Source organism: Malaclemys terrapin, chromosome 1 (genome assembly GCF_027887155.1).
Source record: "Malaclemys terrapin pileata isolate rMalTer1 chromosome 1, rMalTer1.hap1, whole genome shotgun sequence".
Classification (NCBI taxonomy): domain Eukaryota; kingdom Metazoa; phylum Chordata; order Testudines; family Emydidae; genus Malaclemys; species Malaclemys terrapin.
In genome coordinates, this window is record NC_071505.1 from 190,405,643 (window position 1) to 190,431,190 (window position 25,548).

Below are 25,548 nucleotides of genomic sequence, written 5' to 3' on the forward strand. Positions count from 1 at the left end.
AGAGAGCATTGCCACTGACTGCAACAGGGCCCGGATTTCACCCCTGGAGTATAAAAGGGAGAAGGGTTCTTTCAGGTAGCTGGGTGTGGACTTCAAGTTTGTACCAGCTCCTTGAATTGCACACACAAGTACACGGAAAGAGGACAAAACATTTGAGTACAGGTATTCTGCCTTTGGAATGAAAGGTGTTACATAAATATAAGAATGCAATAAAAATTAGCATCTGTTCCAAGTGCTCAGAGAAATGTTCTTTCATAGCACTGCATCTTGGCATTTGGTTTCTATAAAAGTAGAGATCAAGATATTTGTTTAGATAGATTCATCATGCAGTACATTAGAGTACAGTTTCTAAGCGTTGCCCCAACAGGGCCCAGATTTCACCCCTGCAGTATAAAATGGAGAAGGGCTTTTTCAGGTAGCTGTGTATGGACTTCAAGTTTGTACCAGCTCCTTGAATTACACACACAAATACACAGGAAAGGAGGACAAAACATTTTGAGTACATGTATTCTGTCTTTGAAATGAAAGGCGTTATATAAATATAAAAATGCAATAAAAATTAGCATCTGTTCTTTCACAGCACTGCATCTTGGCATTTGATTTCTATAACGGTAGAGATCAAGATATTTCTTTAGCTAGGTTGATCATGCAATACATTAGAGTACAGTTTCTATCTGCTTTCCCTGTTGCAAAGTGTACAAAAGCCTTCTCATTCAGATACTGCCCAGGAGGTTACAAGTGGTGAGATCCTCTCTCTGCTCATTGCCGGACACAAACCAGGTTTCTGATGCTGTATGCTGGACTCCATTTGTAATTTTGACAGGCATACAAATTCTTGTATTTTGGTGAGTTGTAGGAACTGATGCTGAATTCTAAAGAGGGAATAAAGAGAAATCTGCATGTAAAGAATTCTGGAGAAGAGACGCAGGGGCTGTTTCATGTTCATTTTGGAATAAGCAATTCCTTAAGAGAAGGATCCTTTTTCTGTTGCCTACATGGTGCAGTAGCACCACAAGAAATGTTGGGAAGTACAGAATGGAGTGCATCTCTACTGCCAGTTTTCACTCAAATATACCAGCTGCTCTAGAGACATCACCAGCTATGATCACTTGAGGTTAGGATTTGGATTTAGGAAAGGATTGCTGTATTTTTGACATTAGAAAGACCTCTCTTTGTACCTCTTTGGGGAGAAATATAGATAATCCAGACAATTGATGTTGTCATTTAAGGCCTCAGTCGTGGAGTGAGCTCCGTGAGGATGTGGGCAGACTTCTGTGGCTGTGCACTGGGCAGCCTCAGGGCCTAATGGCCAACTGGTGCTGAAGCATCTTATTAAGCTGTATAAATTATATTGCATCAGTGGTAGTAAATCATAAAAGTATTTAGAGTCTTCTCATCTTCCTGAACCAAAGGAGGGCCCAATTCATCTGTCATCCCTATGCAACCCCACTGACTTCAGTGCAATTGCACAAGAAACGGAGAATTTAGCTCAAAAGATTTATTGGAGATGAATATTGCTTTTTGCTATGTTATTTGTGTGAATTTTATTTGCATTTCCAGATCCAATTTTTAATATGAACAATTAATATATAAATGATACATAGAAATATAAGGGGGCAAAACATAGACCCAGACGTAAAGCCCTTACTCCCATTGATTTCAATGTGTCTGAGTACAGACTATAGGACTGCATCTCCCCTGAGGTATACAAAAATGAAACGGAATGATCTCTCAGTCACATTACACGCCTTATCTGGAATGTTTTGACATTACACTGCAGCTTTAAAATGGACATAAAGGAAAAATAGAAAGAGAATTTCTATATCCAGAAACAATGGGCCAGGATCTCAGCCAATGTAAATCAGCATAGCCACTGCAATGGAGTCAGGCTGACTGATGCCAGCAGAAAATCTGATCCAGCACCCTGTGCTGTAGTGATGGCTGAGTCTGATAACGTTGCAATTATGCACTTGCTGATGTCACGGCCTGTGTGCTACACAATGTAAAATTACCAACATTTCCCCACACTCCACCAAATGGGAGACTTCGACAAACTCACAATCAGAGCATCCAGTTTTTCCAATGAGATGTGGCCATAGTCTAATGTATATGCTTTTTGGAGAGAGTGGTGGATTCTCCCTCTCTTATATCCAGTGGTGGAGGGACAGAAAGATGGGTCTCACCACAGGTTTTTATTGTGGGCCACCATCCAGAGCAGCACCAAGTACAGCAGCACCCTCTCTTCTCTGGACACCTCAATCCTAGCCCAGTGTGGAGGGGAGTCAGGGTGGGGAAAGGGAGGACAGGACAACAAGCTCTCCCCGTATTCACCCTGCAGAGGCAGCTCCGGCAACTCCTGTGTCCCGTGGGGCGAGGCCTGGTCACCAACTCTGTGCGTTGCAACCTGGCAGGTGTAGTCATAGCACTGCTCAAGTTTGGCCCACCTGAACCTCCATTCATCATGACAGAGGGCCAAACCTGAGCGGCACTGCGACCCGGTGCTCTAAGTCGCAATGCTACTGACTGAAGTCTGGCCCATCTGCTCCCTCACCACCCCCATCCTGATGGAGGGTTGAGCGGGCCAAACCTGAGCAATGCTGTGACCCCACATGCCAAGTTGCAATGCCCAGAGCAGGGCGCTGGGCCCAGCCCCATGGGACACAGGTGCCACTGGAGCTGCCGCTGCAGAGTGAGTCATGGAACCAGAAAAAGTCCTGGACAAACAAACAAGTGTTATTTGTGACTTTTTTCAAGCCATGACAACCTGCAGCCTTAACAATGATACCTACCTTTGAGCCTCCTGGGACCTCTATGGGCATGTCTACACTGTAATTAAAAACCTGCAGGTGGCCCGTGCCAGCTGACTCGGGCTCATGGGGCTCGGGTAAGGGGCTATTTAATTGTGGAATAGATGTTTGGGCTCAGGCTACAGCCTGACTCTGGAACCCTCCCACCTCACGGGGTCCTAGGGCCTGGGATCCACTCCAAGCCCAAACGTCTATACTGCAATTAAACAGCCCCTTAGCCCGAGCCCCATGAGTCAGCTGGCACGGGCCACCTGCAGGTTTTTAATTGCAGTGTAGACATACCCTTTGCCTCTGTCCCTGTGCATCTGCGGCAGTTGCTCTGGCTAGTCCTCTGCCAGGGTTTTAGTCAAGACTGGATGTCTCTCTAAAAGATACAGTCTAGCTCAACCCAGGGCTATGGGCTTCATACAGAAATTATTAAGTGATGTTCTCTGGCCTGTTTTCTGCTGGAGGTCAGGTTAGATGGTCACAAGAGTCCCTTCTGGCCTTAGAATGTATGAATCTTTGAGTCTATATTTCCTTATTCCTTCCTGTCTCACTCAACCTGAAGGATAGCCATAAACACACCTCAACATATTTTTAGAAACAAATGTCCTTGGAAAACTTGACGTGGAACCAGCAGAGAAAATTATCTCCCTTGAGTAACTTTAGCATGATGCTGGCAAGATATTGTACTTCTTGTTACGTACAGTTGGTTGGCTAGAACCTACTCTGAGTTACAGTTAAGCTAGTACTCAGAACCACCCTCTGCAAACAACCATTGTCTAAAGAAACCACTTTAAAGTTTCCCCAGGGTTTCCAGGAAAATTCAGTTTGATCTTTAATGACCACCACCTCTACTAAGCAATCAAATTTGACGCCATTACCCAAGAGACTAGCACAGACAGGCTTGCTATTAGCTGTTTGTATTAAAGCCCCAGGTCCTTGAGCCAGGTGATTACAGGAGATTGTCATCTTCATTTAAAAAAAAAAGTTTTGAGTCCTCATGGTTGTAGAGAAAAGCCTGAAATTTGTGAACTTGAAAGACTCAAAAACAAGAGGGCAAATAAACATAATCCTGTATTCATTTTTTTTGAAATCTCATGATATTTTGGGGACTGACTCCTGATTTTTGAACCCTTGGGGGCAGCAATACTGTTACCCAGTGTCTTGCTCAGCTGCCCCAATGTTCACGGCAGTAATATAACCAGAGCTGATGGCTTCTGCTGAGTAAGGAGATCAGGGAGTGATTTTAGTATAGTGATAATAACACACAGAAACCAAACAGGATGCCTTAGAAATATTGTTCAAGATAATTGCTATGCTGGTTATCAACAGTAAAGAATGTTCGGCTTACCTTTGACTGCTCAAAGCTCATATTTATATCATTTGTTTGTGCGTGTTTTCCCTGAATAGCTATTTTGATCCAAGCAACTCCAAATAGAGATTGTTTTGATAACTCTGCAGCGAGTTCTAACGTGCTGGAAAGGAGGGACCCACCCCGCCTGGTGTGTGAAATATTTCATGCAGAGAGTAGTTAATATTAAAAGGTCTGATCTTACTTGCCTTTAGCACCAAGACGTTCATTGTGTGCAATCCCAGGCCCATTGACTTCAATGGGAGTTTTGTGTGTGCTAGGAATGGAGCATATGGGCCGGAGAAAATCCACATCTCCAAGAGGGGAAGGAGGTTCTTATGCCTAAGGCTCTGGGCTGGGGGTCAGAAGATCTGGCTTTGTTTGTGACTTTGGGTACGTCACTTAGGGTGAGATCTTCACCCCACTCCACTCTGGCTTTTTTGTCAGATAAAAGAGGGGGCGTAGTGTAAAGGGGTCATAGAAGCCCTGGGTCCCCAATGTCTGGCTAGGTGAGGATTCCCCTGTTGCAGGCAGGGCTGTATTAACTCATCTCTGAGCTATAGGCAAACATATATACTCTTGACCTCCACCTTCTAATATGATAATACATGACAATAAACAGCCATATAGCACATTCACTGTGGCTGGACTGGCCATGCTGTGGATTTGCTGGGACTGACTGCTCCTTGGAGCACTGCTCCCCATGATGGAGGGGTGGCTGTGTTAAATCGGAATAGAGTTGCGACTCCGTGCGCTATGTCGCAAAGCAACTCACTCAAATTTGGACCAGCTGATGACGGAGGGGTAGAGGGGGCATCTGGGCCAAACCTGTGTCGCACTGTGACCCAGTGCACCAGGTTGCAACACCACTCACTCAAGTGAGTGAAGTTCTTTCAGTTCACATGCAAATCTGCATTGGTTAAAAAAAATTTGGCCCTACCCCCATGAATTTGTGCCCTGGACACATGCCTAGTTTGCCTATCTGTTAATCTGACCCTGGGTGCAGTCACAGTGGAAGATAACCATAAAAGCTGTCTCCGTGACTCCTTTGCCCCAGTGTAGGAGGTGTGCTGGGTAGGGTGGCCACTGATGCATCCCCAGAGTACAGGATATCCCCTCAGATGCATGAAACCAAAGCCCGCCGCTGCTGGCATGACCTGGCACATGTTGTGCATGCAAGGTCACACCGGCAAGGGCGGAGCAACGCACGGAGCAAAATGGAGTTCTCCATGCATCCACGATGATACTGGACAAACCCACACTGTTTTCTATCAGTACCAGACACAGGAACCAACCTTACCAAAACAGGACTATCTGGCTTAAAACCAGCCGAATGGCTACCCAGGGCTGGGGGCAGGAGGGATGTGTTGGAAGCAAAAGGATGCAGTGCTACAGTGATTCTGGACAGCAGTGAGGTCTATAGAGCATTCTGGGGAGGCTCCTATGATTTAGAGAGCTCTCCAGGGCTGTCCAAGCTATGCTGGGGGCCTCAACAGCCCAGGTTGGCACTAAGATGGTTTAAAACCACTTTAGCTTCCCTTCCTGTGGGCTGTGATTTCTGTACTGTACCTCGTAGAGGCACAACACAGAATCTCACCCATGAGTGCCCTGTGCCTCAGTTTCCCATACAAGAAGGATAATACTACTTGTTTTCTCCCACCCTCTGCAACTATGATTTAAAAAAACCAACATACCTATTACGTAGCTTACAAATCATCAGACGATAGCCAGAGATGGTTGCCGAGCTAACATACAGTAAGTCGTAGAGAAGTAATCCGCCACACAGACATACTGGTTACCACCAGCCAACATTAATATTCTGTATTTGACGCATACAAGTCATTGAAGCAAGGCACAAAACACCTCAGTTATGAAGAAACAGAGAAAAGAAATCAACCACCTCACATCAGTGCATGAACCCAGGCCACATTCATAACTTCTGCCTCCAGAGCTACTTATTTTTTTTCATCAATTCATATATTTCAAGGGCAGAAGGGACCGGGGGGAGGGATAGCTCAGTGGTTTGAGCATTGGCCTGCTAAACCCAGGGTTGTGAGTTCCCTCCTTGAGGGGGCCACTTGGGGATCTGGGGCAAAATCAATACTTGGTCCTGCTAGTGAAGGCAGGGGGCTGGACTCGATGACCTTTCAAGGTCCTTTCCAATTCTAGGAGATGGGATGGGTTATCTCCATTGTGATCATCTAGTTTGAATAAAACAAACCACAGAACTTCTCCAAATAATTCCTAGAAAAAATAATTTTAGAAAATATATCCAATCTTCATTTTGAAATGGTTAGTGATGCGGAATCCACCACAACCCTTGATAAGTTGTTCCAATGGTTAATTACTCTCACTGTTAAAACTTTACACCTTACTCTGAATTGGTGTAGCTTCAACTTCCAGTAATTGGATCGAGTTATACCTTTCTCTGCTAGATTGAAGAGCCCACTATTAAATATTTGTTCCTCCAGTACATACTTATAGACTATAACCATCACCCCTTATCCTTCTCTTTCTGAGACTAATAAGACTGAGCTCCTTGAGTCTATCACTATATGGCATGTTTTCTAATCCTTTAATCATTCTTATGGCCATTCTCTAAATCCTCTACAATTTTTCAACATCCTTCTTGAATTGTGGAAATGAGAGCAGGACACAGGATTTCAGCAGCAGTCACACCAGTGCCAAATACAGAGGTAAAAATCTCTCTACTCCTACTTGAGATTCCCCTGTTTATTGCATTAGCCCTTTAGGCCACTGTGTCACCCTGGGAGCTCATGTTCAGTTGATTATCCACCAGGACCCCAAAATCTTTTTCAAAGTCACTGGACATTTACACTTACCCATATTAAAATTCAGAGTAACAGCCGTGTTAGTCTGTATCCGCAAAAAGAAGAACAGGAGTACTTGTGGCACCTTAGAGACTAACTAAGGTGCCACAAGTACTCCTGTTCTTCTTTTTCCATATTAAAATGCGTATTGTTTGCTTGTGCCCAGTTTACCAAGCGATCCAGATTTCCCACTGCTCCGATTTTTGTGTCATCTGCAAACGTTATCAGTGATGATTTTATGTTTTCTACCTGGTAATTAATAAAAATGTTAAATAGTGTAGGGCCAACAACAGATACCTGTGTGTCATGTTAATTTTATATTGTTCTATTTTTATTAATTAAAAATGTGTGCGGTATCAAGTCAAACACCTTACAAAAATCTAATTAAATTACATCAACACTATTATCTTTATCATCCAAACTTGTAACCTCATTTTAAAACTGGGATGGGCAAACTACGGCCCACAGGCTGCGTCCAGCCCGTCAGACCTTTTAATCTGGCCCTCGAGCTTCCATGGCTCCGCGTGGTTCCTGGAAGCAGCGGCATGTCCCCACTCTGGCTTCTATGTGTAGGAGCAGCCAGGAAGCTCCGCGTGTTTTCCCTGGCCCAAGCACCAGCTCCGCAACTCCCATTGGCCAGGAACCATGGCTAATGGGAGCTGCGGGGGAGATACCTGTGGACGGGGCAACACACAGAGCTGCCTGGCCGCGCCTCCGCATAGGAGCTGGAGGAGGGACATGCCATTGCTTCCAGGAGCTGCTTGACATCCTCCCATGCCCCAACCTCCTACCCCAGGCCTGATCCCCCTCCCATCCTCTGAACCTCTCAGTCCCAGCCTGGAGCATCCTCCTGCACCCCAAACCCCTCATCCCCAGCCCCACCCCAGAGCCTGCACCCCCAACCAGAGCCCTCACTTCCCCACACACCCCATTCCTCTGCCCCAGCCTGGACCCCCCTCCCGCATCCTGAACTCCAGCCCAGAGCCCATACTCCCTCCCACACCCCAACCTCGTGCCTCAGCCCAGAGCTCCCTCGCATACATTGAAACCCTCTGCTCCACCCCCAGCCCACAGCCGTTTCCTGCACCCCAAATCCCTAATCCGTGGCCCCATCCCAGAGCCAGCACCTCCATCCAGACCCCTCACCCCCTCCCGCATCCCAACCCCCTTCCCCAGCGCAGAGCCCCCTCCTGCACCCTGAACTCCTCATTTCTGGCCCCACCCTAGAGCCTGCACCACCAGCTGGAGCCCTCACCCCCTCCCGCACCCCAATCCCCAATTTCGTGAGCATTCATGGCCCACCATACAATTTCCATACCCAGATGTGGCCCTCAGGCCAAAAAGTTTGCCCACCTCTGTTTTAAAAAAAGATATTGGTAGTGTGACAGATCTATTTTACATAAACCAGTGCTGATTTTCATTATCCTGCTTTAATTCTTTATTAATCGAGTCCCATATCAGCCACTCCATTATCTTGCCTAGGATTGATGTAAGACTGATAGGCCTATAATTACCTATCAGTCTGTCATGCCATTTAGCTATTTTAAATATTGGCTCAAGGTTAACTGTCATCTGGAACTTCCCTAATGTTCTAAGACTTATTGAAAATCAAACACAATCCAGTGAGTGCCTCATCCAGCTCTTTTAAAACTTTTGGATGCACGTTCTTGGGACTTGATGAGTGAATAATGTCTAACTTTAATAGATGATATTTAGCATCCTCCTGAGACAGTAGGGGACGGGAAAGAATGTTATCACCATCATATGATGAGCCTGCATCATCTTTTCCCCCCAAGTACAGAAGAGAAATATTTATTGAACTTTTCCTACTTTACTGCATTATTATTCATAATTCTACTATTTCCATCTAGTAATGGACCAATACCATTGTCAGGATTTTTTTCTTTTTGTTATATACACTTATAAAAACTCCTTGTCCTTAGCTCTGCTGGCCATAGATTTCTCCTTGTGTCCCTTTTCTTCCCTAATCAATGTACTACAATTCCTAGCTTCTGATTTATAGTCACTACTATCAGCTTCCCCCTTCTTCCATTTGTTATATAGTTTTATTTTTCGTAGCTGCTTTCACTTGCCTCTAAACTAGGTCAGTTTTTTATCCAATAAGGCCTTCTTCCTTTTTTGTGACTTCTTAAACAGTTCCCAGTTATCGTTCACATTTTTCTGACTAAATATTTCCTCTCAGCTAATATGGTTCATAATTGTTTTCAGCTTTGTGAAACTGGCCCTTTTAAAGTACCAAGTATATATATTACTGGTTTGAACTTTATTCTGTTTGCACATTAAAAATGTGATCAAGTCAGGATCCTGTGTATGTAGGCTATCATTAATTTTTAGTTCTGAGATCAGTTCCTCTCTACCTAGTAAGATCAGGTCTAATATAGAAGTCCCCTGTGTTGGTTGCAACAGTTTTTGAGTTAGTAAATTGTCATCTATATTGAGAATTTCTTATTACTGGAGCAAGAGGCCTCCAACATATGTCACTCAAATTGACGTTCCCCCATGATCGTGCAGCTTTCTTTCATTATAGATAGGTGTGTAAGGAGATCCTGTTCCCTAGCATGATTTGATGGTCTGTAGCAGACACCAACTAATACCCCATCTTGTGCTTTATCTGTTAGGACATTGATCCATAAGCATTCAAGATTATTTTCTCCTGAGTTATCAATGACTCACAAACAGGTAATGCTGTTTTTTACATAGAGTGCCATTCACTCTGCCCATTTGCCCACTCAGTCCTTCCTAAATAAGTTATAACCATTGGTTTTAACATTCCAACTGTAATAGTCATTTCACCAGGTTTCAGTAATACCAGCTAGATTGAATTTATGCTCATAAATAACCAATTCCAGTTCCTCTTATTTGTTAGCCAGGCTCCTAGAATTGGTGTATAGACAATTCAAGAATTTCTTCTTTTCATGTTCTTTGGTTCCTTGATTAATTTTGTTCTCAACATCTTGATTCTGTGCTAAATGAGTACTCAGATCTTCCCTCTGTTTTACCCACTTATTCTGTTATTAGTCTATCCCCCTCCTGACTAGTCTATCCAGCCTGTCCCTGTGGACATCAATTCCCATTCTACTGAGTTAAAAAGTGTTGATTAAATAATATACAACAAATAATGTATCCAATGACTGTAGCCTCTTTTTCAGCTCACCAGTACTAACCAACATGGCAGGATGCCAGGAAATGTGAGTGCTAGTTAATGATATTTATAACAATATTTTTGTTGTTGTTGGTTTTTAGTCTGTGCAGCTATGACCAGCTGAAGAACTGATTGCACATCCATAAGTGTTACTCGTCTTGTTTCTGTTAAATATTCATGAGCAGTTAAGGCTGTAGCTTCATGCACTCTGAATTAGTCAGTGATTAATGATAGAGGAAGTTGGAGTTAAGTTTACAAGACCTACACGATGTTTTGAAGTGCAGAGACTGCAGTCTGGCTCACAGGTGTTAGCTCTCAATATGTGTTAGGTTTCATGAACTCACAAAGAGTTCAGCCCAGCTTTTAAGCTAAATTATGATCTGGTGGAATCTAGTTCAATCTCCCTTGCTCCTTCTCCAGGCCATCACATTCGGAACCCCCTTCCACAGATTACAGGGAACGCGGAGACAAGCCTGCTCCATCCACCTCCACACCCTCCCCCACGCTCAGTCTTCCTGCATCTTCCCCCATAGGCTTGGGCTACACTAGGAATGTGTGTCATTATGACTTTGTCGCTCAGGGTGTGGAAAATCCCGAGCGACGTAGTTCTACCAACCTAACCCCGGTGTAGACAGCGCTGTGTGGACGGAGGGGGGCGGGGGGACTTCTCCCATCAACATAGCTACCACCTCTCGGGGAGGTCGGGTACGTACGCCAATGAGAGAAGCTCTCCCGTCTGCATGGGTAGCATCATCACGGATCGCTATAGAGGTGTAGCTGTGCCGCTGCAGCGCTGTAAGTGTAGACAAGCCCCTAGTACTACTTGGTAACAGAGTTCCTATGGTGTAGAGAGCTCTGCCTTGGCGTGAATCCTTAATTAATTGGATTTTTTTTTTTTAACAAACATTGTTAAAACTGTGTGTGATATGCATGTAAAAGATGAACCAATTGGGTATTTGCCTCCATATAAAGTTGGGCCAGATCCTCACCCTGGGGTAATTCATTTACACCAGCCAGCGATCTGGCCTATGACATCATTATTTCTCCCTTCATTATAAGTATAATTATAGGCTGTATAATGTAAGATATAAAGGTGCTTAGCTATGACACTGCTGAATATGCTCGAAAACTGAAAGCAAGAGATCGGTAAATAGTTATTCAAACAGAAACAGACTTTTATATAACTCTTAAGCAAACATCATTCTGGGATGTGTTAGCAGGTGTGTTGTAAGCAAGACATGAGAAGTAATTCTTCCGCTCTAATGCACACTGATTAGGTCTAACTAGAGTATTGTGTTGAGTTCTGGGTGCCACATGTCAGGAAAGATGTAGAAAAATTGGAGCGAGTCCAGAGAAGAACAACAAAAATGATTAAAGGTCTAGAAAACATGACCTATGAGGGAAGATTGAAAAAAAAAATTGGGTTTGTGAGCATTGGCCTGCTAAATCCAGGGTTGTGAGTTCAATCCTTGAGGGGGCAGGGACGGCTCTATGTATTTTGCCGCCCCAAGCACGGCAGTCAGGTGGCTTTTGGCGGCGCGCCTGCAGGAGGTCCGCTGGTAACACGGATTCAGCGGTATGCCTGCGGGTGATCTGCTGGTCCCGCGGCTTCGGTGTACCCGCCGCCGAATTGCCACTGAATCTGCGGGACTGGCGGACCTCCCGTAGGCATGCTGCCAAAGGCTCCCTGACTGCTGCCCCCACAGCGACCGGCAGGCCGCCCCCCATGGCTTGCCGCCCCAGGCACACGCTTGGTGCGCTGATGCCTGGAGCCGCCCCTGTGAGAGGGCCACTTAGGGATGTGGGGCAAAAATCAGTACTTGGTCCTGCTAGTGAAGGTAGGGGGCTGGACTCGATGACCTTTCAGGATCCCTTCCAGTTCTATGAGATAGGTATAGCTCCATATATTTTTTTTATTTAAGACTGAGAAGGGACATGATAACAGTTTTCAAGTATATAAAAGGCTGTTACAAGGCGGAAGGAAAACAATTATTCTCCTTAATCTCTGAGGATAGGACAAGAAGGAATGGGCTTAAATTGCAGTACGGGAGGTTTAGGTTGGACATTGGGAAAAACTTCCTAACTGTCAGAGTGGTTAAGCACTGGAATAAATTGCCTAGGGAGGTTGTGGAATCTCCATCATTGGAGGTTTTTAAGAGCAGGTTAGACAAACACCTGTCTAGATAATGGTCTAGATAATACTTAGTCCTGCCATGAGTACAGGGGACTGGACTAGATGACCTCTCAAGTTCCCTTCCAGTCCTACAATTTTATGATCTTATGAGGAATGACATCTGAGGCTACACCACAGTTTTGTAATTACACAGTTTATTGAGTTTGTAAAAAGGAAAATGATTTTCACAAAACAAACTGGAAAAAAATTATAAAGTTAACATTCCAAATCTATGGTACACTTTTACACCACCATTGAAAAGCCAATTAATAGCTCCTCTATAGAGGAAATAATTACTATAAAATTGTATTCCCCCCTTTTATAAATAAAGAAAATTATAGTTTTAAAACAACATAGAAGTTATATAATAACTAAAAATGTCAGTCACCTTCACCACTAATAATTATACTGCAAGTAATGTACATTCTTTTTAACAAGGACACTGCCATGTAGTTTAGGGCCAAAACTTAGGTGGGGGAGTTATTTGTTTAAAAAACTTTCAACAAAAGCTAACATTAATAGTATTTGTTAAAATGTTTTAGTTGGTTTTTGTTCAGGTTTAAACATTTCGCAGCAACACTTCACTCTAAACTGTATAGTACAGGCCTTCTGCAGGAGAACTAGAAAGCAAAACTGCTTAGCCTGTTTTCATTTGTTCAAGCTGAGGGAAATTCAAAAAATAAATAAACAGCATAAATGGCACTAAGAAGAAAAGTTCCAAGCCAGGAAGGCTCTTCTCCCCAAAGTCGAAGGGTGTTTGGATACGTTGCTTTGTTCTAGAAAAAGTGAATCAGATAATAACAATGACTGAGATTCTTGGAGCAGTCTAGGGCACATAAAACATATACCTTCCACTCACATTAATGGAAGGTACTTGTCTAAATCCCCTAAACTGCTTTGACAATCTCCACCAATTATTTTCAGCTATTGTTGGTAGCACAATAAGCACAAACACTAATAGCACAAGCAATATTTTTAATAGTATGATGATTTCTAATGACAGTGTCGGGCTTTAAGGAGTACCTAAGCTTAGAAAGAGAACAGTCAGTGAATTACAGCAACATGTCTTCCAAGTATGTGGTGTGGCACATCCTGTGGTGCTGCACTTATCTTTCCAGCCCCCTGCCTACTTGTCTCTGCAGCTGAAGTGGCTCTTTACACGAGTTACCCCTACCCAGGGGGACTGTCTTCCCACCTCACCTTAATTATAAGAACTTTTGAACCAGAAACTGTATATGCGATGTGCAGCTGAAACGGCGTTTTTGCTCAGACCATGCTCCTTTGAGACAAGGCGCAGAGGTGAGGGGCCGAGAGCCCTATTGTTGAGCCTGCGTTGCCTGGCGAGGGCACAGTCCCCTGTTTTCGCAGAGACAAGAAATGCTTCCTGCGGTTTCTTTTAGTCTTTCCCCTTCCCAAAGTTGCTGAGTTCAGCTGACACATTTCAGCTGGGCTCAGTACCGAACAAATGGCACTGGACAGGTAGAAAAACCTTCTTGCCGTCAGCTGGGCTGCGCTTTGGCCACTGTGTAATAAAGGAAATGTACTGAATGTGACACTGCTATTTTGGAGTATTCTATGGAACTACTCACAAGCTTGAAGTTAAGCACATTTGTAAGTGCATCACTGAATTGGGGCTTAAATATCAGAGGTTTGCTAAACAAACTCATCACGTAGCATGAAATTCACCCTGTGCACTGGCAGCACAAGATCTATGCACCACCTAAATCCCATCAAAATAGCGTGTAAGCAGAACATAAATGATGCACAGACTTTATGCTCACCTTGTGCAGTTGGGTGAATTTCATCCCTAGTGCATAATCTTTCTTCCTGAGGAGGGAGAAAGTACAGAGCGGGATTGATCTGTAGAGTCAGTTGGAAAATTGTATTTACATTTTTCACAACATAATTTTCTGATTTTTTTACATGCAAAACTGGAAACCAATTTTTTTCTCAGATTTCCATCAAAACCATGGAAAACTTGGAAAGAAACAAAAATCTTCCACAACATTTTTCATTTAGTAACAAGATTGTTTTTCCTTCAAACATCTTTTGAATGACAAATTTCAACTAGCTCTATTGATCAGCTTCTTCCATATTTTGAAAGGGTGGAATTGCCTAGATGCTACTTGATTGTTAACATTTCTAGCTTGGGCTAGATGAATTCTTGTTTTAATCAGGCAGGTTACTACAAATGCTACCAGCAGATTCTAAATTTTGATCGTGGTAAGAATATGTGATGCAGCCTCAAAGTATAAACCACTTTTTAAACTAGCCTCATTGGTGAGAACAATGCAGCTACGCTGATTTACACCGAGTGAGGATCTGGCTCCTACTGTTCTGAATCTTAGAGATTACTGCAAGCTGATATTCAAGGTTGAAAGCTTTGCAGCACAATTGTCCCATTTCATGGAACAAGGAGTGTATGAAATGCAGTGCTACCACATCATGGGAGATGCTATGCAGAAGGAGATTTTTTGTTCTACATGCAAAATTATTTTGCACCGATGGGCCATGAGCTACTTCCATTTGTACCAGGTGAAGATCTGGCTCTATACCTGTAAAGTTAACAGACCATCTTTTCTCCCATTTCTCTATGAAGATTTCACCTGAGGAATCTGATTAATAGGTTGCTCCACAGCAACCTGGTTCTCAAACACACAGCACGATTTATAATGTCCCACAACTCTTGCATGAAAATTTGCCTCATCCAGCTTATGCCAAATATCTGTTTCAATGTACACATTGTATGGGTCATTTGAGTGCTCAAGCTTTTTGGAGCGGATGTTGCTAAGCATTGTTCCAAATGTGAAAAAGCCAAAGAAACCAAGCAACAAGAGCACATAGATGATTTCCAGATTGTCACTGGGTTTTCCAGCCTGAGAAGATGCAGAGTTATTTGTCCGGTCTACATATTCTTGTAATAATTTGGAGAGGAGTGAATTCAGTGCTGTATCATTAGACAGCGTTGCCATCTTCTTCCGTCACTCTTTCCTTTCTGAAGTGGTGATTTCTAGAAAAGCATGAAAGCCAGGTACATTTTTAAAACCCAATGTGGCAATAATTCTATACATATATCCTGTCTGCCTTCCTTTCTGAGAGAAGAAAACGATTTCATGGGAGAATGCTGAACTTGGAAACAAAATGTTTCGGACCATATCATCAGTTGGTGTAGATTGGCATAAATCTATTACATTTAGTGAAGATGTATTTAATTTCAATTTCCATCAGCTGAGGACCTGTCCCTTAATGTGTCAATTTATAGTAATGTTTACTATGTAAGTACAAACATCCTAAATAAATTACTACTGCTCTCTCTGTCTGTTTCCCCACTCTGCTGCAGTAAAACAGAAGTTTGGGGAGACTAGGGAGTGGAAAGGCCAGGAGGCAGCTGTGAAAACAGCAGGTGACAGAAGAAAGAGGCAGCAGCCTCCAGTGCAGGAGCTCCTAGGGGCTGGTGATGAAAAGTGCTTCCATTTGCCCCCCTTACCTCCAGAAAAACAAAAACCAACCACCCTCCTGTAACTGATTCACAGAGCCCTTCTCAAAGAAAGCCACCATGCAATTGTGAGTTTTGCTGGATATTTAAGCTGACCTCTGGTGACATCCTTGCAAATCAGGAGTACTGCCATATAGAGTGCAAATCAAATCACTTTGGCACAAGGAATCAAAGATTTTTAGTAATCAATACTACTTTGACTGAGAGTTTTACACAAGAAGCTTAATGATCATTTCCCCCTTTAGAGTCTCAATACCAGACATCCTGTCCAGTAAATCCTTTCAGTGGATAAGAACAATGTATCAGGATTGCAATATGCAAGTCTCCCTAACCAGACAATATAACTGACATGTCACTTTAATCTTAGTACAAGGCATAATTTAGCTTTTGTAATAAATTACAACAAACATTCCTTATTGTATTATGCCCTTAGACTTTTTGAATAGCAGGTATTGTAGTTCAAGGTGACTTCACTGATGGTAATCTTGTAATAATATAGGAGCTGTCAGTTCTTTATACAGTTTTAATTATATGAAAACAGAGTGGTCCATTTACACAGGCTCTTCTGATTTAAATAGGATTTTTTTAGCCATGTTCTGTATTTTATTCATTCACATCAAGGGTAAAATTTGCTCCTGGGCCAGCACCAGGTTTATGCAGGTCTTACACACTACTTGAGCCTTATTTTGAGGGCTTAAGTAGGACTTGAGTGGAGCATAGATCTTGTGCTGGCCTTCTGCACAGGAGAGATTTTCACTCCAAACACTCAGTTTAGGAGTAATGGCACTCAAATATGTGCTATCTTGTGAGGCTGGGTTAAATTTTCTGTTTCTAGCTAGTGTCTGGGCATAGTTTTTGTGTGAAAGTTTTTTTTTTTTAGTGGTGAAAACTGCAGATTCAGTGACACCAAAACCTTTGTAAAAAGTGACAAAGAGTCCTGTGGCACCTTATAGACTAAAAGATGTATTGGAGCATAAGTTTTCATGGGTAAATACCCACTTTGTCAGACGCATGCGGGTATTTACCCACGAAAGCTTATGCTCCAATACGTCTGTTAGTCTATAAGGTGCCACAGGACTCTGTCACTTTTTACAGAACCAGACTAACATGGCTACCCCTCTGATACCAAAACCTTTGCAAATTCATGTCAATTTTGTCAAATTCTTTTGCCTGAAAAGAAAACCCAATTTTTTATTTTTTAATCCAAAAAAACAAGAACAAAAGTTATGATTTTTTTAATTTGAAATTACTTCTACCCTCCGCCCCCGCATTTTCCTTTAACTTAAAAAGGAAACAATCCAAAACAAAAAAGGGTCAAAATTGAAATGAAACATTTGAAATCCAATGAAAACAGGTTGTTTGTCTCAAAATGATTTTTTCAACTTTTTGATTCATCAAAAAATTCAAAACATTTCTTTTCAAATTGACCAAAAACATTTTTTTAATTGCCAGCAAACAGAAAAATCTATTATTTATCCGTCTCTCTATATGACATCTGCAAACAGAGATGCTATGATGTACTGGAAATGAAAAAAAGAAATTGATCCTATGATTCTTTCTCCTTTATAAAAACCGCATTTATTTACCTGAAATATAATGCTATGAAAGTTAATGAAATGAAACTCTAATACAAGAACAGTATGTTGGTTTCAGCATTGGAATTGTCTGAACCTTTTGCTATGAAACCGCAAACTATGCAACATTTCCCCTGGGTTTGGGTTCCTAGCAAACTTAACACTCAGCTTAAGTTTATAAATATTTTGGAGAAAGCAGGAACTCCTGCACCTCACATTTTCTAGGAAAGATTAATAGTTTCAATCAAACCACATGAAATTTGATGATTTCAAACTGAAATCAGACAAAAATTGGCCGTTTGGGTTGCTTGGTGGTTCAGGTCAATCCTGAAACTTTAAAGTATGGCTCAGTCGAGATGTGAACTGAAACAAAACACTTACCCTCAAATTTCACATAGCAACAGTATCCTTCTACAGCACTAATTCTCAAACTTTTGTACTGGTGACCCCTTTCACGTAGGAAGCCTCTGAGTGTGACCCCCCTTATAAATTAAAAACACTTTTTTATATTGTTAACACCATTATAAATGCTGGAGGCAAAGCGGGGTTTGGGTTGGAGACCGACAGCTCACGACCCCCCCATGTAATAACCTCACGATCCTCTGAAGGGTTCCAACCCATAGTTTGAGAACCCCTGTTCTACAGCATAGGAACCCTCTGACTACCTTTTACAACACATAGAAGCTGAGTTTAACATTTGTTTGACGAGGGTCCAAATTATCTGCCCACAAGATGGAAAAATCTCCCTTACAAAATAATACCCAGATCCAAATGATTGCTTTAGACAAAGAATTCTGACAGGTCAAATTTACTTACAGAAAATTACGTCTTGGTAACTTGAGCTCAGCAGGCTAAAATACATTCACATTTCACAGCTGTTGACAGATCCTTTAAAAGCAAAAAAGAAAAGAAAAAGGGAAATTGAAGCCTTTCTCAGAGAGAATTTTTTCTACAAACTGGGTGAGAAGTGTGTCAACATTCTGAATACTGTAAAATGGAAAATGCCACCCAACCAAAGTAATTTCAAAACAAAACAAGAAATAATTTCTTTGAATCTCCCAGCTGACCATTCATTCTGGAGAGCTATTTAACTATTTGCTAACGTAAAATATTAACAAACATGAGCAACCTTTAAGGACTGATCCATTAACTTAAATGCGTTGTAGCCCTCAGCTAACTATACTCCTACACATGACAAGGCTTCCAAGATAACTGAACTTTCATAGTAAATACAGTGATGAATTTGTAGAACGTGTGTGTGAATTTTAAAAAACTGCAAATGGAGGCGCGTGTGAACTACTGCACATAACATTTGGACATTGTGTACACTTACTCCTTCTCCACTGATGTACAATGGATGGGCATGATGGGCTGTTCAAAGATAGCTGTGCAAGTATAACTGTCAAAGATAAATCCTGTGGACTACTTACATTCTGGATGGGCAAGAGATAAATGAGGACTTTAGGAAACCCTTTAAGTCATTTATTATTGGCTCTAAAGTGCCAGCGGGATTTTGGATTCAGATAGAAATAGGGTGACCAGACAGCAAGTGTGAAAAATTGGGAGGGGGGTGGGGGGTAATAGGAACCTATATAAGAAAAAGCCCCAAATATCAGGACTGTCCCTGTAAAATCGGGACATCTGGTCACCCTAGATAGAAAGACCCTTAAGAAGGGTCAGAAGGTGATATTACATTGAGACATAAGAATACAAGGCCTAGTTCACCACTGCATTACTCCTGTTTAGCACTTGTGTGACTCCACTGAAACCAGTCAAGTTGCATCAGTGTAAAACTGGAGTATTGCTGTGGTGAATTAGGCCGACAGTTTCAATTCCTTGGTGGTCCTCACACAAGGCTCAACCCTTGTATTTGGCAATAACTCTAGTGACTACAATAGAGTTGCACAAAGGATGAAATTGAACTTCTATTCTTTCATGCTCTGTTTATTCCCAATATGGGAGTCTTGTCCACTTTTCCTCCAAATCCTGGCCTTACTGTGTAAGGAGATGAGGGATTTCCTCTGAACCCTCTCTTTCAGTCAAGAACTAAATTTCATTCCCTCAGTTGCTGCTTGATGTAGGTACAAAAATATCCCTAGCTGCCACTTTGTTGACTTGATTTCCTCGTGTGTGCAATCGAGTACATCTCTAGTGTCTTTCAAACATTCCAGCCTCACTCCAATTTGCTGTAAACACGACTAATTTAGCACCCAAGCACCTGCTAGCTGTCATTCTGACAAGAAGTGTCATAGAGCAGGCCTGCAGGAACCTCATACAGCACTTCTGTCAGTGGGAAAAGCAGGAGAGTTTACGGGCAGCGTTCCTTCAGTTTCAATGTGTTTTAAAATATTTATTTGTAAATGTAGCACTATTTAAAACAGAAGGAGCCAGAGCCTCGGCTGCTATAAATCAGCGTAGCTCCATCGGACTTACATCGGCTGAGGGTTTGGTCCAAAGTTTCCTTTCTCTATTTGTCTGCAGATATTGTTTGGGATGATTTAAATTGAGGGCTTTTCTACACTAGGATTTTTTACACCAATGTAGCTGCACGAGTGCAAACCCCTAGCGTAAGTGTGCTGCACTGGTGCAAACTGTGACTTGCACTGGTACAAAACACCCTTGTAGACAAGGCCTTAGACAGTCTTTGTCCCCTTGCCCTTATTCAAATGTACACTGAACTGTAGTCACACTACTCAGTCCTCCATATTACCCTCCAACAATCACTTTATGTGCATGTGCTACCCAATTATCACCCAATTAATTCTCTCTGGCCTAGACAAGAGCCCTGTCATCTGTGAAGCAAGAATGGGAGGGGATGGGAGAGGTGCATTAGTGGCAGAGAAAATTCTCCAGAAATCTAAAATTGCTAAATAAGCATCCAATGGCCACTTTGTTCTTGATTTGTATCTTCATCCTATGGAGGCCTATTGCCAAAGAGAAATTAGCCTGAGGTGGCACCTGACAGATGTATGCGAAGGAAGATATCAGAGGGGGTTCTCTGCCAGCAGATGCCTTTCCAATTAGTGCTTAAACAGTTCATGTAGCAATCCAGAAAGTTGGTAAATAAAGCTTTCAACCCACCAGGATCCCTTTGTTTAAAAATAGATTGCTTTTCAGTGGAGTGATCAGGAACAATCTCCTGTAGCAGGGCAATAGCAGAATGTGGGTGTTAGATGAACCAGATAAAAAGCCATTACCCACAAACACAGGAAGCTCAGCACACTTTTCAACTTGATGGAGATACAGGTGAATTGTCTCTGTGTGTTTCAGGTTTTCCACGTGCATGACATGAGACTGCTGAGAGCTGGTTTGAAGACTGCCCATGAACACACCTGGTTGCAGGTCTTTCAAATGAAAGTTCAAGTACTACAGTACCATAATACATCTTCTCTGATTTGTATCAGTCAGTTCATTACCAAATAGAAGCATTTGTGACTATGCTAAGTGGCTGTGCTAAGAAATGAAAGACAGTCAAACACTAATTCATCCCTAAAAGCATAGATACATCTATGTGAGATACATACAAGTACAATGTATACAACACAACTTGAAGGGTTAATTTCAACATATCAGTATTCCTTTGCAGTGTATATTCTAAATATTTCATTTAGGTTGGTTATTTTGACAGGTTCATGCTTGATCAGAAAGCATGCATTCCCAGGAACAAATGTTGAAAAATTCCGTTTGGCTCCAGCTCACTTTTACAGTTGTCATCCAGTAAGAGTGATCTTATTATAATGTTCAAAAAAGGACCTGATCTTGCACCTGTGATGTCCAGGGGAATATTGACACTGGCCAAAAGTGGGCAGGATCGGGCCCAACATTTTTTTAGGATGTCTGCTTTTTCATGCGTGCTGAGGTTAGAAAGTGACAGATTTTCATAGTGCAGGGGTTCTCAAACTGGGAGTCGGGATCCTTCAGGGGGTTGCGAGGTAATTACATGGGGGGTCGCGAGCTGTCAGCCTCCACCCCAAACCTGGCTTTGCCTCCAACATTTATAATGGTGTTCAATATATAAAAAAGTGGTTTTAATTTATAAAGGAGGTCACACTCAGAGGCTTCCTATGTGAAAGGGGTCACCAGTACAAAAGTTTGAGAACCACTGTCATAGTGTGTATAATGTAGAGACAGATAACTGTTAAATGCCAGATCCTCCACTGGGTGTAAATTGGTGTGACTCCCTTCAAGTCAATGGAGCTAGGATGATCTACACCAGTTGGGGATCTGACCCTAATATCTTTCCTGCCATATGACCATCAGCCATAGCAGCCTATCATTGAAATCTCTACAGAAGTATTTGTCTTCTGAAAATACAGCACCGTAGTAATCTTTTCATGGAGTGATTAGGGGCTGAAAGCCTGTGTGCCAATCCAACACATAAATGTTACCACTGCTCTTTGCCCATAATCACTCCCATACAATGTCTTGCAACAGTACTGTCCTCACCCGTTGTACATAATTGTAACCAATTACATCAGAGTGAAAGTGGTTCTCTTCCCTGGTTGTTTACTCAGAGAGATTGCTAGGGTGAGCAGTTTTCTGGAGATTGGAGTGTTCCACAACTGAGCCCCCATTTTTTTCATATGGCTTTTAGAAATGTATGCAACAATCTGGCATCCAGAATGCCAGGGTCCCACCAGAGACAGAACAGAAACAAGTAAAATTTACTACTGCACTGAATAAATGTTGGGCATAGTTAGGTATGTGTTTAGATATCATGGTGATAGGCACAAGAGAAACACCTAAGATAGACAGGGCACAGCTACACAGCAGGGTTCTTTCAGCAGTGTGCGGTGTACACACACATTTAGCCCCCAGAAGAGGTATAAATAGCAGTGTAGATGGTAAAACACGGATTAAGCCAGTAAAGACATCCTGAAGGGTGTGAGTGTGTAGTTGGGGTACAGATGCAGGAAAAGGCTCTGGCTGTGGGGGAGGGGGACCACAGGGAAAGGCTGCCAGCTCCCCACTGCTGGATCCTGTAGGAAAAGACTCCAGCAGGGGGGAAGGCTCTGGCAGGGGGACAGGCAGCAGGAAAAAGGCTGAGCCTTTCCTTGCTGCCTGCCTCCCCCTGCCAGAGCCTTTCCTAGCCGCAGCGAAAGGCTCTGACAGTGGGGAGCAGCTGATGCCTTTTCCCAACTGTCTCCCTCTGCCAGAGCCTGTCACTGACTCGTGTAGCTGTGCACTATGGTGTGCCTTTCATAAACTACGTAGCTACCTGTAAACTACACACCACCAGAAGAGGTATATAATGTAGACATAGCTTTAGGTAGGTTTATGCTTCCACTCCTGTACACCGACTCAGACTGTTTTCTTCAACTATTGTAATGTAATAAACTTCTGAGTGTGAACAGATTATATTGTCATCATTCCTCTTCCTGTGTCTCACTGTTCACCCAATCCTCAACCATCATTCATAATTCCACTTTAGACAGCCACACAGATACAGCAGGGCTGGGCTGGTTGACTTGTTCCTTTACAAAATGTTATGTTTATATGATGACAAGATAGAAATTCAACCCTCACTTCACACATACGATATGACAGCCTAAAATCATGTGCACAGTGTTTGTCCCTCCAGATCTAGCTACGATAGGCTGATGCGTAACGTATGGACTGTAAAGGGCCAGGCCAATGCCTGGCACCATACAAATAAACAATAACAACATCAAGTTAAAGACCTTCTCCCTTTTTATTCATCTCCACGAATTCCTTTGAGAGAGGCTTATGTGACCTGTGGCTCCTATGAGCATTATTATTTCCCCCACTCTCACTTCAGCCCCTTTGCACTGAACTTTATTTCGCAGTACCAACCTGTCTTAGCAAAATACAGTCAAGACTCAGGCTTCCAGCTACTGCAGAGAAAAAGAGAAGCAGAAACAAGTGAGCTCTGGAGACATCTAGGGCCAAATTTGCCTCCGGCTTCACTGGGGTCAGAGCAGGGGAAAATTTGCTCCTAGTTCCTATGGGGGCCCTGCAAAAAAAAGTCCTGAGCAGGCCCAGCTGCCCAGCTACTTGCTTTCCCCTTGATCTATACAGAGGCTGAGAGGCAAACAGGAAAACATGCAAACTCACCAGGCTGTGCAGCTGGAAGAGGGCGGGAGGCTGTGATCTGGGTGCTGTAAGCCAGATCCTCTCACTGTGAGCATGAGTGGGAGGCAACCTGAAGTCTGGGTGTTGGGAACCAGCCTCAGATTATGTGCGTATGTGGGCGGGAACCTGCGATATGGGCACCAGGAGCCAACCTCAGACTGTGAGCACAGGGGACAGGGAGGCTGGGGGCAGCTCTATTCAAGAGCTGGGGGCCGGCTGGGCACAGAGGTCAGGTGGCCCAGAGACACAGCATCCCAGAGGACAGCAGATCCTCAGCAAGTGAGTTGCCTCCTCTCACAAAATAAGAAAGGGGAGTGTGACTTGCACCTGGTACAGCGCCCTGCACCTGGCCCTAAGGAGATTCAGCTCTTGGCTCCCTTGCCTGCACCCAGTGTTTCCCTGCTCCTGGGTGCTCCAGGGCAGCCACACAATGACCCAGCCTCCTTCCTCTCATCCTATCTTCAGCACATCCCCCCCAAGTCACCCACACTCCTGCTCTCCTGGCATCACTCCCCATCCCCCAAGGCACACCACACGACTGACTCCACAGGTCCTGCACACACCTCATGCATCCATCAACATTTCTTTCAACATGCTTCATCCTGCAGCCCTCACAGCCCCCTCCATTCCCTCTGCCCCACATCTCTTTGGAGTCTGAAGTAGGGAGAGAGGACTGAAGCTCAGAACAATCATTCTGACACTCTCTGAATATGGCTCATTCTTCAGTTGCATTATAAAGTCTGTCACAGGTCGTTGCTTAGCTCTGCATTGATATACTGAATGAAACATTTTGGGAAACAAAAATCATCTGCAAAATGGCTGATATAAATGCTATGACTTTTACAGACATCTTGGTCCTGTGAGACCCCTAGTTGGCATTATCCTTCTGAGTGTTAAAGGGAGAGGAAGCCACTTCCAGCAATCAAACAGACACATGCAGACTGTGGTGTGGAACACCTAGGGTGACCAGACAGCAAATGTGAAAAATCGGGACAGAGGGTGGGGGGTAATAGGAGCCTATATAAGAAAAAGACCCAAAAATCGGGACTGTCCCTATAAAATCGGGACATCTGGTCACCCTAGGAACACCCTATTTACTTCTGTTCGTTACCTGAAAAAGATTTGCTATCCAGGACTAAGGCGTGTCCATTTCCACTGGATAAGCAGAGGGACATTTGGCTGGCAGTCATTACTGCCTGAAAGGCTTCAGTGCCTATGTGAAATGAAGGGATGAGCTCAACTGGATAACATGAGCCCTAAATTCACTTTTAAAATATGATTAAATGTAGCATAACATACAACTTCATACTCCCTAAATGCCCGTAACAGATACATCTGGTAAGTCTCCCAGCGTGTGCCGGCTGATAATAACTTCCTGTCCCCAAGAATTCTGACTAAAGGTAACATAGGTTTGAAGATTACCAGCTCCCACTTTGTTTACATAGTTGTGTTATTCATTGTGTGTATTCCTTCAAAATTGAGTGGTCCTTGTAAGAGTATTGGACTGCAGAAGAGTCTGGAACATGACCAGTACTTAAAATGAAGGAATGAAGATTAACACATAAGCATCTTGAGATACTTCTGACACATCCTCTCCAGAAGAGTGGAGCACATTTTTTTCCCATGGGGTGGGAGTAGGCACTAAAATATACCTCCTGTCAGACTGTTGTATCCTGAAGATGAAACAGGTTGTTAAAATGAAAAGGACAATAATTGCTTTGATACACACTTAGCATTCATATAATGCTCCCCATTCAGGGTCCATAAAGCACTTTACAAACACTAGTTAGTTAAACCTTGCAGCATCCCTGTGAAACACAGGGATGGGATGTATTATAACCTCCATTATACAGATATGTGAATGGAGACTGAGGTGGGTAAGTGACTTGGCCAAGTGCAAAGAGTGAGTCAATAATAGAGCTCGGAATACAAGAGAATCAGTCACATACTTCCCTACTGTAACTTCTAGACAACACTGCCTCTAGTCAAAGCAAGGCTACTAAAAATGCTACAGAATTATGTGGTAACGAATCATGTCCCTCATGTGTCGAGTTCTCTTCTAGGTGAAGGTGAGC

At 43.1% G+C, this 25,548-nt stretch overlaps 1 protein-coding gene and 1 long non-coding RNA gene across 5 annotated transcripts; both read right to left on the reverse strand.

Moving 5' to 3' along the window:
• Positions 1–491: 491 nt before the first annotated feature.
• LOC128848651 (uncharacterized) lies at positions 492–6,998 on the reverse strand. 2 transcript variants are annotated; one of them, XR_008447094.1, is made up of 3 exons: positions 6,987–6,998; positions 5,838–6,006; positions 492–872 (listed from the first exon to the last, which is right to left on the reverse strand). It is a non-coding gene; the product is annotated as an uncharacterized LOC128848651 (long non-coding RNA). The 2 variants fall into 2 exon arrangements; XR_008447093.1 differs by lacking the exon at positions 6,987–6,998 and having other exon boundaries at positions 5,838–6,974.
• A 111-nt stretch (positions 6,999–7,109) lies between these two features.
• KCNE1 (potassium voltage-gated channel subfamily E regulatory subunit 1) lies at positions 7,110–23,600 on the reverse strand. 3 transcript variants are annotated; one of them, XR_008447089.1, is made up of 3 exons: positions 23,456–23,600; positions 18,197–18,268; positions 7,110–7,223 (listed from the first exon to the last, which is right to left on the reverse strand). XR_008447089.1 is itself a non-coding variant. In XM_054048677.1 (3 exons), the coding sequence occupies exon 3, from the start codon at positions 15,280–15,282 to the stop codon at positions 14,902–14,904; it is 381 nt and encodes a 126-aa protein (XP_053904652.1). In that variant the 5' UTR covers positions 15,283–15,320; positions 18,197–18,268; positions 23,456–23,596; the 3' UTR covers positions 12,449–14,901. The 3 variants fall into 3 exon arrangements, 2 of the variants coding, with proteins under 2 accessions (XP_053904652.1, XP_053904661.1); XM_054048677.1 differs by lacking the exon at positions 7,110–7,223 and adding an exon at positions 12,449–15,320 and having other exon boundaries at positions 23,456–23,596; XM_054048686.1 differs by lacking the exons at positions 7,110–7,223; positions 18,197–18,268 and adding an exon at positions 12,449–15,320 and having other exon boundaries at positions 23,456–23,598.
• Between the last annotated feature and the right edge of the window lie 1,948 nt (positions 23,601–25,548).

Bases quoted from the DNA above. Each gene is read 5' to 3' on its own strand.
- KCNE1 (XM_054048686.1), bottom strand. From the start codon at position 15,282: ATGGCAACGCTGTCTAATGATACAGCACTGAATTCACTCCTCTCCAAA.